Source organism: Sinocyclocheilus rhinocerous, unplaced genomic scaffold (genome assembly GCF_001515625.1).
Source record: "Sinocyclocheilus rhinocerous isolate Xijiao unplaced genomic scaffold, SAMN03320098_v1.1 scaffold153, whole genome shotgun sequence".
NCBI classification, from domain to species: Eukaryota; Metazoa; Chordata; class Actinopteri; order Cypriniformes; family Cyprinidae; genus Sinocyclocheilus; species Sinocyclocheilus rhinocerous.
The window spans coordinates 2323547-2338297 of record NW_015660878.1 but is presented as its reverse complement, the minus strand read 5'-3'; the positions used below and the strand labels follow the sequence as shown (position 1 = coordinate 2338297).

Here is a 14751-nt window from a genome sequence, read left to right as displayed (position 1 = left end):
GCTTAGGCAGAATCGCTTCCGTTACGTGATATTAAAGGTGAACGTCAAAATAACACTTTCACTATCAAAGAGCTTGATTCAGGAACGCTGGTAGCGATGGTGGGATTACTGACAGGTGGCCCACAAATACTCATAAACACAGATAACGTTTCTGAGAAACACAGCAGCTTGTGTCATTGCTAAATATCAGGGTCTTCATATATGGCCTGCCTCTGTAATGCTGGTAACACAAGTATATTTGTCATTTAAATAAAGTATAGGACAGAGTGAATTGGATGGGATGGATGAAAATTAACCCTGTTCTACATTTCTTTGTGGTTCCTCAGGGCACTCTACAGAAGTTTGTGGATGACCTGTTTGAGACCATCTTCAGCACAGCACACAGAGGAAGTGCCCTTCCTCTCGCTATCAAGTACATGTTTGACTTCCTGGATGAGCAGGCCGACAAGCACAACATTCACGACCCGCACGTCAGACACACATGGAAGAGCAACTGGTAAGAGGCCTCATAAACGCATAGTATTATATAATTTTGAATAAAATGTATATATGAAAAATAGGTCCATATATAATACAACCTAAATTAAAACGAAACTGAAATGGAAAACTATAGTAACAGACCCATAAAAGCAGATACCTTAACACTGCCACTAATGTAGCTGTTACCATGGACATCACTATGGCAATGAGTATGAGAGGAATTAATAGCGCTCGTTTCCAAATTAATTTGACCCAACCAATTTAGAGGCACGTCCCAATGGTGGAAGGGGGTTGTGGGGGTTAAAGAAACAACTAGCAGATCGAGTGAGAAAGGAAGAGGGGGTGGAGTGGATGAGAGGGGAAAGGAAAGCTTGGCATTACATTTAATGAGTGGTAATCTATCATTAGCCTCTGCCAACGTCCCATCACGCACCACCCCAAAGGGCTATGGGGGTTGAAGCGATGATATCGATGTGAGGGCACGGCAGGGGGGCGGTGGGTACAGTCCCTATTTGCTCTGTTTTATAGACCTAATTTCTCCCCGTCTCACCCCGCAGTGTGTTTCAGGGCCATTTGAGAGCGTTAAGTGTTTTTGGAGAGCACAGAGGGTCACTCTTGCATTGCACATTAATGGAATCGTTCTCGCAAAGAGTGGAACGTTAAATAGCGATTTATCATCTCACACTCATCGCCGGGCATTACAGCCTGATGCCACTGCGGCGTCTGTGATATTTTTTAATGCGCGTGACAGGGTCTTCTACAGGACTAATGCACTGCTACCCAGCTTTTTGCTGACAACTAATGTCTCTCACAGAGAATGAAATAGCTCCATTTTCAGATATTGTGCACAAAACAACAGGCTCAGCTTTATTTGTGCGGCTAGATGTGCTGCTGCCACCACACAGGCCGTTAATTGGACCAGAGCCGTGGATGGGGCATATTTGCTGTCTGTAGAGGATTTTAACATTCTAAAGCTAAATGCTTTTGGCCATGAAGGCACAGGCATAATCACGATTTTGTTTACAGCCTGTTAGTGTTTGCTCTTCAATTCTCTTTACCAATTATTATTGTTCTTAATGGGGAAGTGAAATTATTTGTGCGAGGTGCAGTGAGGGGTTTCTCGTTTTGATTGATTTTGCAAATATGAGACTTCCAGACAATCCAGATGGCAACTTAAGATGTCCGAGTCTCTTCCTTATCCTCTTATCTGAGTGTGTCCTACACAGACAAACACTTCTTTAATATTAGTGGTGAGAATAACAGTCTAGACTGGCCAAATCAAGTATTTCAGTGAAGCCCCTGGACGACCTTCGATACGAGGCAATGCCTTGAGCACCTTTGAGACACTGACCAAACCAAGTATTTCAGAAAAAAAAAAAAAAAAAAATCTTTAATCTTATTCACTAACCACCCATAATCGAGCACATTTTAACCTTTTTAAGAGCTATTTTAAAAACAGATTTTTGGCCATCTGATTCAAATAGATTAGGTGAATCTAGTGCTAAAACAATGCATAAAGCAAATGCAAATTAACACTGCTATCAGTGGGTGCAGTTCTTTCTGTGTGAATCCCATAAACATCTAGACTGACTTATCAAACCCAAAAGGATTCATTCAAACAAATCACAACCTAAATGATGGATTCCCCAGTTTTGTTACAAATCTCTTCTTCAAATGCATCAAAGGAAGCCTTAAGCATCAGATCTTTAACCAAAGCCAGGCAGAGATGGATTGCTGATGGACGAGGCTCTTGTGAATCATCCATCATGCCATTGTCTATCTTGTGACTGGGCGAGGATTGGGCGGTACAGCCTGTCAATCAAAGTAGAAGCTGTCAATGCAGAGATACAGATAATCAAAGCAGTTTGTTTGATGTGGTTAAATTAACTCTCTTTGTTGAGCTACTCAAAATGCAGATGACCAAAATTAATGCTATTGCTTTAGTTTTGAATGGGTGTTCACACTGACAGTGATTTGTTGCAACAGAACAACTGAACGTCATTGATTTTTATGAGTTGGAAATTTGAGGCAACAGTGACGATGCAACATAGTTAAACAATGCAAAAAAGTTAAACTATGCAAATGCTCATTGGCGCATTGCAGTGGCTACCAATGTGCTATTCATCTGATGCGGTTACATACTGAAGTCAGGCAGTAATGCATTATACGTTATGCTATTATACAGTGGGTACGGAAAGTATTCAGACCCCCTTAAATTTTTCACTCTTTGTTATATTGCAGCCATTTGCTAAAATCATTTAAGTTACTTTTTTTTCCTCATTAATGTACACACAGCACCCCATATTGACAGAAAAACACAGAATTGTTTTTCTTTCTGTCAATATGGGGTGCTGTGTGTACATTAATGAGGAAAAAAAATTAACTTAAATGATTTTAGCAAATGGCTGCAATATAACAAAGAGTGAAAAATTTAAGGGGGTCTGAATACTTTCCGTACCCACTGTACATACAGACACTTTAATGTCCATAAACAAATATCAAGTAAGGATTTGCAAAAGTACATATTTTCAAAATAGACAAGTCGATTGGTCCAAGTTGCAGTCACATTCAGCGTTGTTCAGCAAATTTTTGTGGGTTATTTCATTTGGATTCCACACAATCGGGAAGATTTTCCCATGCGGATTTCTCAATGGGTTCAAGTTGGTCAACACGGTGGACCTTTCTTGCCTGTGAAATTTAGCAGAAGTTTCCCTGAATTTTGATGATGTGACCGCACATTTAATGTCCTGTAGAATTAGGTTCACCTCAATTAAGTTCACCTGACCTCAAATGCATTTCTAGATAAACCTCACTAATCAACTAGTTCGAACATTAAGATAAAAAAGACATTATTTTAGGCACTTTATTGGACATAAAGCAGCGGTTCCCTACTACATAGGAACCATTTCGCACGTTACAAATATTTCTACCTTTACACAAAAAACAGACAGAAGAAACCCAAAAGACTTGACGGAAGAATGTGAGGCTTTTCCCAGAGAGGGCTGCGCTGAGCTGAGTGCTATATTTAGCTGGGATCTAGTCCATCCAGACATCATTCCCATCTCCTGATCCACTCACTCTCTCCGCTGAGAGCTCTCTAAAGTATGGTGCTTTAGACACGTCCTGCTTTTTGTTCTGTACAGAGAATATGATCTTCACAGATGCCAGCTGTGGCAGGTTTACGAGAGTGTTGACTCGTTGTTAAAGCATTGATATCCTTTTGATAGAGCGCAGATAATCCCAGTTGATTCTCTCTGATTAATTTGGGAGTCATAATACATGGTTTGTGCTCTAAATCCTCTTTGGTGCAGTTGTTATTGTTGAATGAATTCAGAGGGCAACAGAGAGGAGGCTGCTATGGAAAAGCTTTTGTTGACGGTTTTCTCTCTTTTCTTTTGATGCGAAACTCTGCGTCCATTTCACTGCAGTGTCCTTTCTTATTCCCTCGTCTCCTCTCTTCAGTTTTTGTTATCTAAGACAAAAGCAAAGCTGCCTTGAAAACTAATGAGAACTCTGCAGTCTCTGACACAAGCGCGCAAAGTCCCAGACCAAACAACATCTGTGACCCTCGAGACGTGCACGCACACACTCCTAGGGCCTAGGCTAAGTTGATTTCATTTTAGCACAAATGGGCTGGGGTATAAAGTAGCCTTGTATACTTTTATTGTTTTGGACAGGTGCACAATTGCAGGGCAGCGCTCGGATACAAACAAACTAATATGAGATGTATTAGTAAAGCTCTCTGAGTATGGCGCAAATACTCATGGTGCCATTTCAGACTGGAAAAATTGTCTCTGCACATCTAAATAAAAATAATTTATCAATATCATTCTACTATCTAATCAATATATATTTAGATCATTTAAGAGCAGTCTGAGGTTTCATAAAGCCACTGCTTCCTGTTCCAAAACTGCTTTCTTATGCATTAAAAGAGCTTTTAAAAATAGAATGTCATTAAAACATTCTCTGCTCTCCACAGTCTACCTCTACGGTTCTGGGTGAATGTGATCAAGAACCCACAGTTTGTGTTCGACATCCATAAGAGCAGCATCACGGACGCCTGTCTGTCTGTGGTAGCGCAAACCTTCATGGATTCCTGCTCGACGTCAGAGCACCGCCTGGGCAAAGACTCCCCCTCTAACAAGCTGCTGTATGCCAAGGACATTCCCAGCTACAAGAGCTGGGTGGAGAGGTGAGCAAGAACATTTGTATGTTTATAAGTGATTAAACAGGCAAACCCAAAGACTGTCAATCATGGTATTTGGTGGACCACTGCAGCCTGACAAACCCATATCGGGAAAGTAGACTTCCTGCGGTTTGCATGGTTCTAAGGTCTTAGTGTGAAGCAGTTCTGTAGAAACCGCTGGAGTGTTTTAGTGTGTGTGTGTGTGTGGGAGAATGTGTGTAGCTGCTGGTAATCAGACTGAAGTGTGTTGTAGAGCTCCAGGATGATGAATTGCAGCTCTATTGTAGTTCAGTAGATCTTCTGGGTCTACCCAACACTGCACCAGAGCAATTAGTCACTGTTTGGTGAGAGAGACAAACTTTTCTGCTTTTCCCACAATCCTCTGGGTCAGAAACTCCAATGCCAAGAAAGGAGAATCATGGGTAAATACAGCTAAAGAACGCCATCTTCCTATATGCAATGACTGTAAAAAGCTGCGTCCGAAATTGCATGCTGTCTAGTAGGTACTGCATTTGGGTCATTACTATTCATTTTCTTTTACCCCCACCAAGGGGGTCTGTTGGACAATGTTTCTTTAGAAAAAAAGCAAGTTATTTATACACTTTTTAATGTTAAATTTTGTAATATTGGCATTGTTTTATTTTTGTACTACAGAATTTGTTTTCTCATTCAATATTTTGAGGAGACACTGTCTCCCTTGTCTCATCAGAGGAAACGCCCCTGGTGTATAGATAGTATGAATGAAATTCAGATGTTGTCACTGTCACGTGACCTACCAGCATCAGTTGCATTGCTTCACTGCCATTCACAACTCCTCTCCCATGGCTTCATGGTACTTCTCGCTGTTTTTCGAATGCTATGATTTTTTTTACATACTCTTTTTACAAACTGGTGTTTTTCGCATGCTATATAATATGGAATTAGGCACATTTGGAGACTGTGAAGGAGCTTTAAATGATTCTATTGTTTTCTGCTCAATTCAGCACACAGTGCTGGTCTACTCAAGCCCTCCACCCTACAGTAAACAGATCTGATAAAACTCATCAGCGCCGTGTGTCTCTGCTCACGCACACTGACCCTCAGCCTCTGACTAACGTGTTTATTTGCCGTGAGGTATTAGAGGCTGCAGGAGGAGATTGGTAGCTGGCAGACGAGCGTGATGGGGAAAATGATAAGAGTGTAATCATGCTGCCAGCTCACATTCACTACGAAAGAGCTGAGATGGAGAGAAAGCTCATTTTCATGCATTAGCTAATGTGTTACACATCTTTAAGGACTGAGATCATACTAAAACGTGCCTACTGAGGTGAGAAAAGCCTGCTTTAATTATAGGTGATGACATCTATGTGTTTAAACCAGGTAAAATGCATTCTCAAAGATGCATTCTTTGTTCTGAGTTGCAGCTCTCACGTTGCTCCTTAATTGGTTGTTTTCGGTAATATCCTGATAGGTGACAAATCTGTGCGAATTGAGACAATCCTTCGGTTTTCTTTTTGTCAGATGATTTGAGAAGAGAGAGTTACAGATTAGAGATGCGCACCATGCTGAGACTCTTTCACGCACACATTCAAGACTGCAGGGCACATGAAGAGGGCCATGCTAAAATTACCCAGCAAAAAAGACAGCAAGAAAAGCGAGTGAGTCAAGGACAGGTGCTGAAGTGCTGCCTTTGATCCTTTCATGTCTTCATAAATGCAGGGGTTGATCTGTTTTAGGGGAAAGAGGTAAATGAGGCAGCGTTTGGTCAGGGTGTGTTTGGGAGCAAGCTAAATTCACTGTCAGGGGTACCATGCCCTTGAGAACATGTTCATACAAATCCTTTTTTATAGGGTGCTGGGCAACGATTAATCGCATCCTAAATAAAAGTTTTTGTGTACATAATATATGTGTGTACTGTGTATATTTATTATGTGTATATATAAATATATACATGTAAATACATAAATTATGTATATATTAAATACATCTATTATGCATATATTTTTTCAAAATATAACGTATACTGTATGTGTTAGGGCTGCACGATATTGGAAAAAAACTCATATTGCGATATTTTGTTTTTCTGCGATATATATTGCTATATGAAAAAAAAAAATCACCAGAAGACTTAAATAGCTCTATTTGGGGGAAAAAATCAATGATTGGGGTGATTTTGTAGGTGAGTAAATTAGCATAGAAAATAAACAAATTACAAGCATAGATAAATATAATAGAACAAAGATACAAATGAAATAAACAGAGATTTAGGCTACCTGAAAAAAGTAAAGCAAAGTATTCAGGTACAGAAATTGAATAATCAGATGTAAAATAACACTGCAAAGTCTTCACTGTATAAATTAAATCTAATACATTTTTGTTAAAGTGACAAAATTTTCTCACACATCCATTTTCTTTCTCAATTGTTTACCTTCACCTAAGCCATAAGCAACTGTGTTTACAACAGAGACATGCATTTTGACATAATTGCGTGCATATGTGTCATTAATAGACGCGTGGAAGTAAATGGAATTCAGACTGATGCCGCATTCTATTTATGACGCACTCACACACAGTTCAGATGATTTGCAAAGGTCCAAGTCACATCCAGTGTAGACAGACTTTAACGGTGCGGGGCGGCGCGACACGACAGGCTATAAATATTATGGTCAGTATACTACACATCGCACATCCTGCGATGTGACTATCGCGGAAGCGCACATCGCGATATCGCCTTCATGTTTTAAAACAGGATGAACTCATATATATATTAGGAGTGTAACGGTTCACAAACTTTCACAAATACTTTCACTTTCTGCATAGTGAATTGACTGAGATCTGAGACGGTCACCGGCATAACTCTTGCGCAAAGTTTGCACATTGCTTATGTGATATTCATTGGCTCGCCTTCATGCTTTAAAACAGAAATATTTCCAACATCGTGACGTAAGCAATTACCCCCCACATCGAAAACGTACTGAACCGTGACACCACTGTCAAATTAGTTGTAATTTTAATTTAATAATAGGCCGAAAAGTAGTTTCATAATAATAGACATAATAAAAATAAGAATGTAACAGGCCTACATTAATTGGACATGCCAAATCCTCTTAATATTGCCAATAATTGATGCTTTTGACAATATCTCTGGCTATCGTCGATACAAGATCATTGTCTTTCGACGCACCCCAGAAAGAGGAGGTTATCACTGGGCAGACAGCACGGTGCCTGTTACATTGTTTGGTCTGTCTTGTTGAGCGCAGTGGCACTGAGAACATTATATTTCACACACTTTAAGCTCTTTTATTTTCCAAATTAAATAGGATTAGTCCAACGAATCATTCGGTTTGTAATGCGTACCGAACCGAACGGATCAATACGAAAACGTGTATTTTAATATATATATATATATATATATATATATAGTAATTAACATATAAATATTATAATTCTAATCTCTATTCAATTTACTTTTAAATGCCATTTCCAGTTCTTCATTATTATTTCTGTAAAAGTCATGGTCAGTGTGTAGCAACTCCGTTTTTAGCCATTTGCAGTACATGCACGATACGAGGGAATAACCAGCATGGACTCGTTCTGGCTGACGAACAGCTGACATTTAAACGTGGTATTAATTAGTGCTAAACGAGCTGCCAGTCATTAGCCTGGACGCAGAGAGAGAAGCTAAACTCTTCTAGGGAGTGTACCTGTCACTGGAGAATAGATTCCTTTGGGAAGGCCATACCTGGAGATTATAAACCCTCACTATCTCTCTCATTCAACACCATGCCATTCTCCCCCACTGATGCCCCATGGTGCATTGCAGCACGTACTTGCCACTCAAGGTGCTCACGGGAGCCTGAAACAGACACGTACGCCATCGGTTAGTCAGTCAATGTGTCGAGTCCAGGAGTTGGCATGGTGCAGGAATTAAAAATGTAAATGACCTGCCTTAATTAAAGAGTCGACTGAGCCTCTGCAGCTGCAGGTGACAGTGACTGATTGCTTTTCCTCCACCAACACTCTTTCACTCACTCACACGCACCAGCCACCCAAAGACAACAGACAGTGTTGCTCCGTTCCAAAACCTAGTGAGCTGCCTACAGAGACAGCATTTTAAGGCATCGTGGGCGCTCACCAGGCACGAAGGCTGTTCCAAAAGATAGGCATGTTAATTATACTGCCTCATAAGATACCCCGTAGCGTCACATGTATCCTCCATGAAAAGGCAATCCCAGAATGCATTGACTGGTTGAGTGGAAAAATCCAAGGTGGTGAATGAAGCAGAAATATGGATTACAATAACCATATTGCATTCAAAATTAAAATAATGGATACAAATGTTTGTGTGCACTGTGTTTTTAAGCTTATTAGTGTATCACAGCATTAGCTTATCAACATGGTAACATCAAACACATTTGCAAGTTTTGATGCAAGAAGTTTCTGCCTAACTAGAGTGTTCCAAATCACATACAGTATGACTGTTGCAATGCTGTCTACCTAGGCAGTAGTTTTGGAAGAGTACTTGTATCTATAATAACGGTGTGCTTTTATGTGAACATTTTGTTTTGGATGTGCTAGAGTGTGTTTAGTGTCAGCATATGCGTGGGGCACATTTATTGAATATTTCCAGCATCCTATAGATTCCGCTGATCTCTGGAAAACTTTCAAGGACAGCAGCTCATTAAGACTCACAGTCACTCACTGATGTAAGCCGCAGCTGTACTGCCACAGAAAGTAAATGGCAAACTGATTGGAAGGGGCGTGACAGCTCTCACTCAGTGCCAGAAATGACCCTGAAACATGCTATTCTTATTCTACATGAATTATAAAAAGACTTCATAAACAAGCCCTGTCACCTGTCCAAGTTCTAAATGTTCATTAAATAACCTGTGCTATTTCTGTTTCTCTACGTTTCTCTGCAGATATTACTCCGACATTAGTAAGATGCCTGCGATCAGTGATCAGGATATGAACGCATATCTGGCAGAACAGTCCCGTATGCACATGAACGAGTTCAACACCATGAGCTCCCTCAGCGAGATCTACTCTTACGTGGGCAAATATACAGAAGAGGTATGAACCTGTTAAATCGCCACAGTGCCTGTTAAGAACATGTCCAAGATATATTCTACTAAAAAATATATAAAAATAAAAGTGAGAAGTGCAGATGAGAGGAATATGTGGTTATTTGGAGGCATGTGTAACTGATGTGTCATCTCCCTCTGGCAGATTGTGTCTGCGCTGGAGCAGGATGATGGTGCCAGGAAACAGAGACTGGCCTATAAGCTGGAGCAGGTGGTCGCCTTCATGAGCCTGGAGAGCTGAGGACCGCATTTCCCAGAGTGCACTGGGAGATCCATCAGAAACCGAGCCGTGCCTGAGTGAAGACCTGTCCATCTATCTCATCTCTTCTGTTTGCAATCTTCCCACAAAAATAAGCATTTGCATCACATTAGCTCTGCTTCCTAGAAGAGTAGAGATGGGAACTGGAGGGTGGGCGGAGGAGCCAAGGACTACATTACCCACGATGCAGTAGAGTGGGTGGCCATCCGGCTCTGCTGTGTAGAGGAGGGGTGGCTGCCTACGAGTTCCATGTCACTGCATCCTCCATCCTTCTCCCTGACTGAAAAAGAAAAAAAAAATTCTGTTGCCTTCAAAGTTTAGCTGATAAGCAGAAACCACGATGTTTTTGTGTCAATTTGTTCTGACTTTTATGACTAGGGTAGTGTACGACACTAATATAGAGTCCAGTTCATTGTAGTACCTTTATTAAACACTGAAACATGAGACAAAAAAATGGTACTGCATGCATCGGAAAAATGCAGTCCATTCGGGCCATTTCAAAAGACACATAACACCTCGAGGACACTGGATTTACGGGATGCGCAAGATCATTTATACGCTTTGATAAGAGAACAATCAAGCCTTGAGAATCCCGACTGCTTATTCTCACTTTGAAGACAGTGAGGTTTGTTTAAAACCCTCAGCGTTTAGCAGGACGCAGCAAATTAGTGCTTCAATTCTTTTGTTTCTTCCGGGACCTTACTTGACAGTGAAACTAAAATACGAGACCTGTCGTCTTGTGGGATACCCACATCTTCACCACTTCACCCCCAGCCTTCATTTCGGCATTTATCCGGCTTGTGCACATCTGAATTTATCCTCTCTTATCTAGATGAGTGGAGGAGAAGCCAAGGTTCGACCCCCTTAGAAGCAAGCACACACGCACACCTCTTCCAGAGAGCGACGCCTTCTCTCTGTACTCCAGCGAGGTTGCCAGGACCTACGCTGTGCTGCAAGAGGACGAAGTAATCTTAACAACAAAAAAAAGCACATTCAATAGGTGTCTCAGTTCACACATCCAGTAGGGGGGCTTTAATTACAAAATAGCCTACTCAGAATTAGCCGTTAAAAGGGGAAATGGCGCGTTGTTGAAACTGCCACAGGGTCCCACCCAAACGAACACTCTGGAAGCCTCTAGAAAAACCCACATGTGGACAAAGTTGGTCAGCAGAAAACCAAAGGAGCCCAATTTAAAAAAGAGCAAAGCGAATAAATTACCCCTGAGAAAGCGAACACAAGGCATTGTTTGTTTTATGACCTGCAGAACGAAGCTATCGCTCTGTCTGCAGCCTCATATTTGTTTCTGTCCATTATTCTGTGCACAGCACAGAGGCCATACTTACCCTTGCGTGTCCGTGTTCGGTTATTGCACAACTGGGAAGGCGGAAAGAAATCCCGATCTGAAGTTTAAGGGCTTGCTGTAGTTTAAGTGTTGCTGGCGGCCTTGAGAGAAGAATCTTACCTGGGCTTAACGACTCCAAAAGCAAACGGATGGCGTGACGAGGACGGGACTAGTATTGGATGTAACTTTGACAAAGGGAAAGAGACAATTTAGCTGCCCACCTTTCCTCTGTCCTCTGAACCCCTCTTTCCCCTTGACAGCGTACCCTATGTGGTGATGTGAATGTGTGGAGAATCTGCCCAGGTCCACCTTGGGTGCTTTATTGGCTTTTTCAGCGCATGTATTTCAATTTAAACTTCAAAAAAAAAGAAAAAAGGAAAACAGAAAAAATAAGCCTTGCAATTGATGATGTGGATGTGTTCTTTTCTTTCTTTTGCTTGGAAGAACAAGATGGAAAAAAGTGGCTGTCATCTTCAAAATTGCAACCTCTGTTAAGGTGGAACCTTTATCCTGCCCTTCCATTCAACTGCCATGACCATGTTTTGTGAATGTGTTAGATGCTAATAAGACTAAGGTAAAACCTTAAGCAGATATAGTATATACCCTTGCATGCTGACCTATTTGGATGATATGAAATGAACTGCCTTGCTATCAATTTATCTAATACTACTAGGGATTTCTAAACCGAACCAAACTCTTGTTAGACTTTCGTCAGACTCCTTTGCTCTTCCTGTCAGGTGAATCGCCTTTCACGAAGGCCGTCCATCTGAGAGTTCTCGTTCACGCTGAGCAAATGTGACCACAACATCACATGCCAGTCCAGTCACACCTAACATACTATCACAACACATTGCATTTGTGTTTTTTACTGTACGTCTTTAATGTGCAACTCTAAAGAGTTGATTCCCTGAATGTGTTCAGTTGTTGTTCTCCATATCTGTCCGTATATTATATTGCTGCTTTTTTTCTGTACATTTGAATCATTTTGATGCAACCTAATGTTTTCAGGATTCCATTAGCATTACACCAAATTATTTTTTAATGTTGTTTTGGATATTGTCTCTGTATGTGTGATTGCTTTGAGCTCCCTTGTTATTTTTCGGTGTAGCTTAGTAACAGAGGATTGTTTTGAGGTATTTCAGGATTTCAGGTACACCGCTGCCCCCGACTAATGATTCTAATGAGATAAACCAATAAAATACCACTGTCACCACGCTAGGTATTTTCATTATTATTATTATTTTAGTAAATCTTTCAACACTGATATTTGGTAATGAATAACAAATCTTGCAAATGAGTTCAGAATTGACACTAGAAAGTGTTTCATTATTTCTTCTGGGAACTCATTTATAAAGTCCACAGAGGTTTTAAATGAGCTGATGATGATTTGATTGGAAAGCTGCTATGTTCCTGGATTCCCTCATGACTCTGATCCTGTGTTTCACGTTTCATCTCTCATGTACGTTTAACAGGACGACCCCCTTTCCTTTATGCCCAAAAGACCTGATAAAGTTTCCACCTTAAACATTTTGTAAGAACTAAAAAGTCATTTTAGCTCAGTGTTACAACAGGCATTACACAGACCTGTTCGAAAAGACTTTTTAATATTTCCAGATTTGATGCAAGATAGAGTTATCCTGATGGGAGGAGAGAAAGAGAGAGACCAGCGGAAAGGCAAGCTTCTCTAACTTTGTTATAATTAATTGTATACCTGTGTATGTAAATATAATGCATTCCTATTTTGCAGTCAAGAACAAAATACTATTTGTAATATAGAATAAACTTTATTATGAAAAAGATGGAGTTTTCTGTCTTTCATTTTGTGTCTCTACCTTGCTTTGAATTAGCCTAATGGGGAAGTCAGAAAAGTTGCGGTTTCCATAGAAACAGAAATTGCGGCAAAAGAGCTCAGCAGCGCTTGCTCCCACAAAGCCCATTCGCACAACTTTCAAAACTGTTCCAAATAAACTATTTTCAACACAGCTGTCTATGAAAGAATACAATCTCACTCCTTTATGTGCACCAACCTCTAATCTGATTGGATACGGCCTCAACCTTCACGTCCACCCCTCTAAACCAGACCTTTACTATTTCTTTTCCTGCTTCAATAACACTAGAGCATTTTTACAACCGTCATCTTGCAGAAAAACAAAGACTCAGGCTTTAACCTCCTCCTGTCTCACAGTGCCAGAGGGCTCAGTTGCCACCTTTATTACATTTAATCTCATTGCACTGTATCGCTTCTCTCAGTTAACGAGAAACCGTTCCCCTCCACAACTCCAGTGCGTTCCCCCTGACCTTTCAGCATTTGTCTCTGGGCTCTCTTGGAGGAATGTTAGAGCGAGATGGCGATTTTAAAACCTCTTCACAAAAATGCCACCTCACAACAGGTGCTAAAAGCGTCTGCCCTTTTTGAGTGATTTCTTGCCTTTTAGCCTTGAGTGCAAGGTCATCGTAACAGCAAGGATTTTCCACATAGTGGTCTGACTGGTTCTTTTGAAATGTTAAACCTAGTTCCTCTGTTCCAATCAACAAACTCGTTTTCTTCCGAATCTGTTAATTCCGGAACGTTCCGGCAGAATTTTCTCCAGCTGCAGACGCAGTGCGGGCCGGCTAATAAGAATGCAGGATGAACGATGGTTGCTGGGATTGACTAAAATGGCTATTGACAGCTGCGGGGGAGCAGATGGAAGCAATTAGCATTATTAGTTGGTTGTGCTTTGTCCTATCTGTCTAAGTAAACATCTGTGAAAAGACAACAGATCCGGCAAAGGCTCCCGTCGAGTAAACAGAGAAACCAAACAGCTCAACTGAACAGAGATGCTGCAGACAGCAATGAGATCTGCCATCCACGGCCCACACAGAAAACTGAACAGCTTAGAAATAATATGATAAAAATATCAACATGCTGTCTGCACCCATCTGGAGGAACGGAGACGCAATCATTATCAAATTCACCAGAAATGGCTCAAAAGGTAGAGCTAAGAAACAGACAGCTGAATAAGAGCACTTAGGCTTCTGAGAGTGTCTAAAGTCATGCTGAATCCCTTGTGGTGCTGCTCATTTTCCAAAAGCACCATTTCACGAGGCGCAGATGAAAAATGGGAAAGCACACAGCTTTTACACATCCACTGTAAATTTCTGTATCAGTGATAGAGCAGCACTGCCCTCCACTGCTTCTGTCTCTACCAAACACAACCCCTCTAAAACTATTGATCCGTTCCTTTTCAGTACCAAAACATGGGTTTGACTCACAAGTAGTGTCTGCTTTGGAATCAGTTACCAGCCCAGGTTCATTTTCAAAATGGATTTCATCGTGTGTGCAGCGATGCTTAATTTCCTAATAAATGCGTGGCGCTCTGGCAAATGCATGTTTCATATGAGGAAAAATTGATTGTGGCGCAGACCAGGTTCAAGTTCT

The 14751-nt window shown here is 40.9% G+C and overlaps 1 protein-coding gene across 1 annotated transcript in view; it reads left to right on the top strand.

Annotated features, from left to right (window-relative positions):
- The window catches only part of LOC107725603 (plexin-A4-like), a 220866-nt gene extending 207739 nt beyond the window's left edge, over positions 1-13127 (top strand). The window contains exons 29-32 of the mRNA XM_016534921.1: positions 327-496; positions 4460-4672; positions 9568-9718; positions 9875-13127. Of these exons, the coding sequence (XP_016390407.1) occupies positions 327-496; positions 4460-4672; positions 9568-9718; positions 9875-9970 (630 nt within the window). The 3' untranslated portion in view covers positions 9971-13127. The remainder of the gene's footprint in view (positions 1-326; positions 497-4459; positions 4673-9567; positions 9719-9874) is intronic.
- The last annotated feature ends 1624 nt before the right edge of the window (positions 13128-14751 follow it).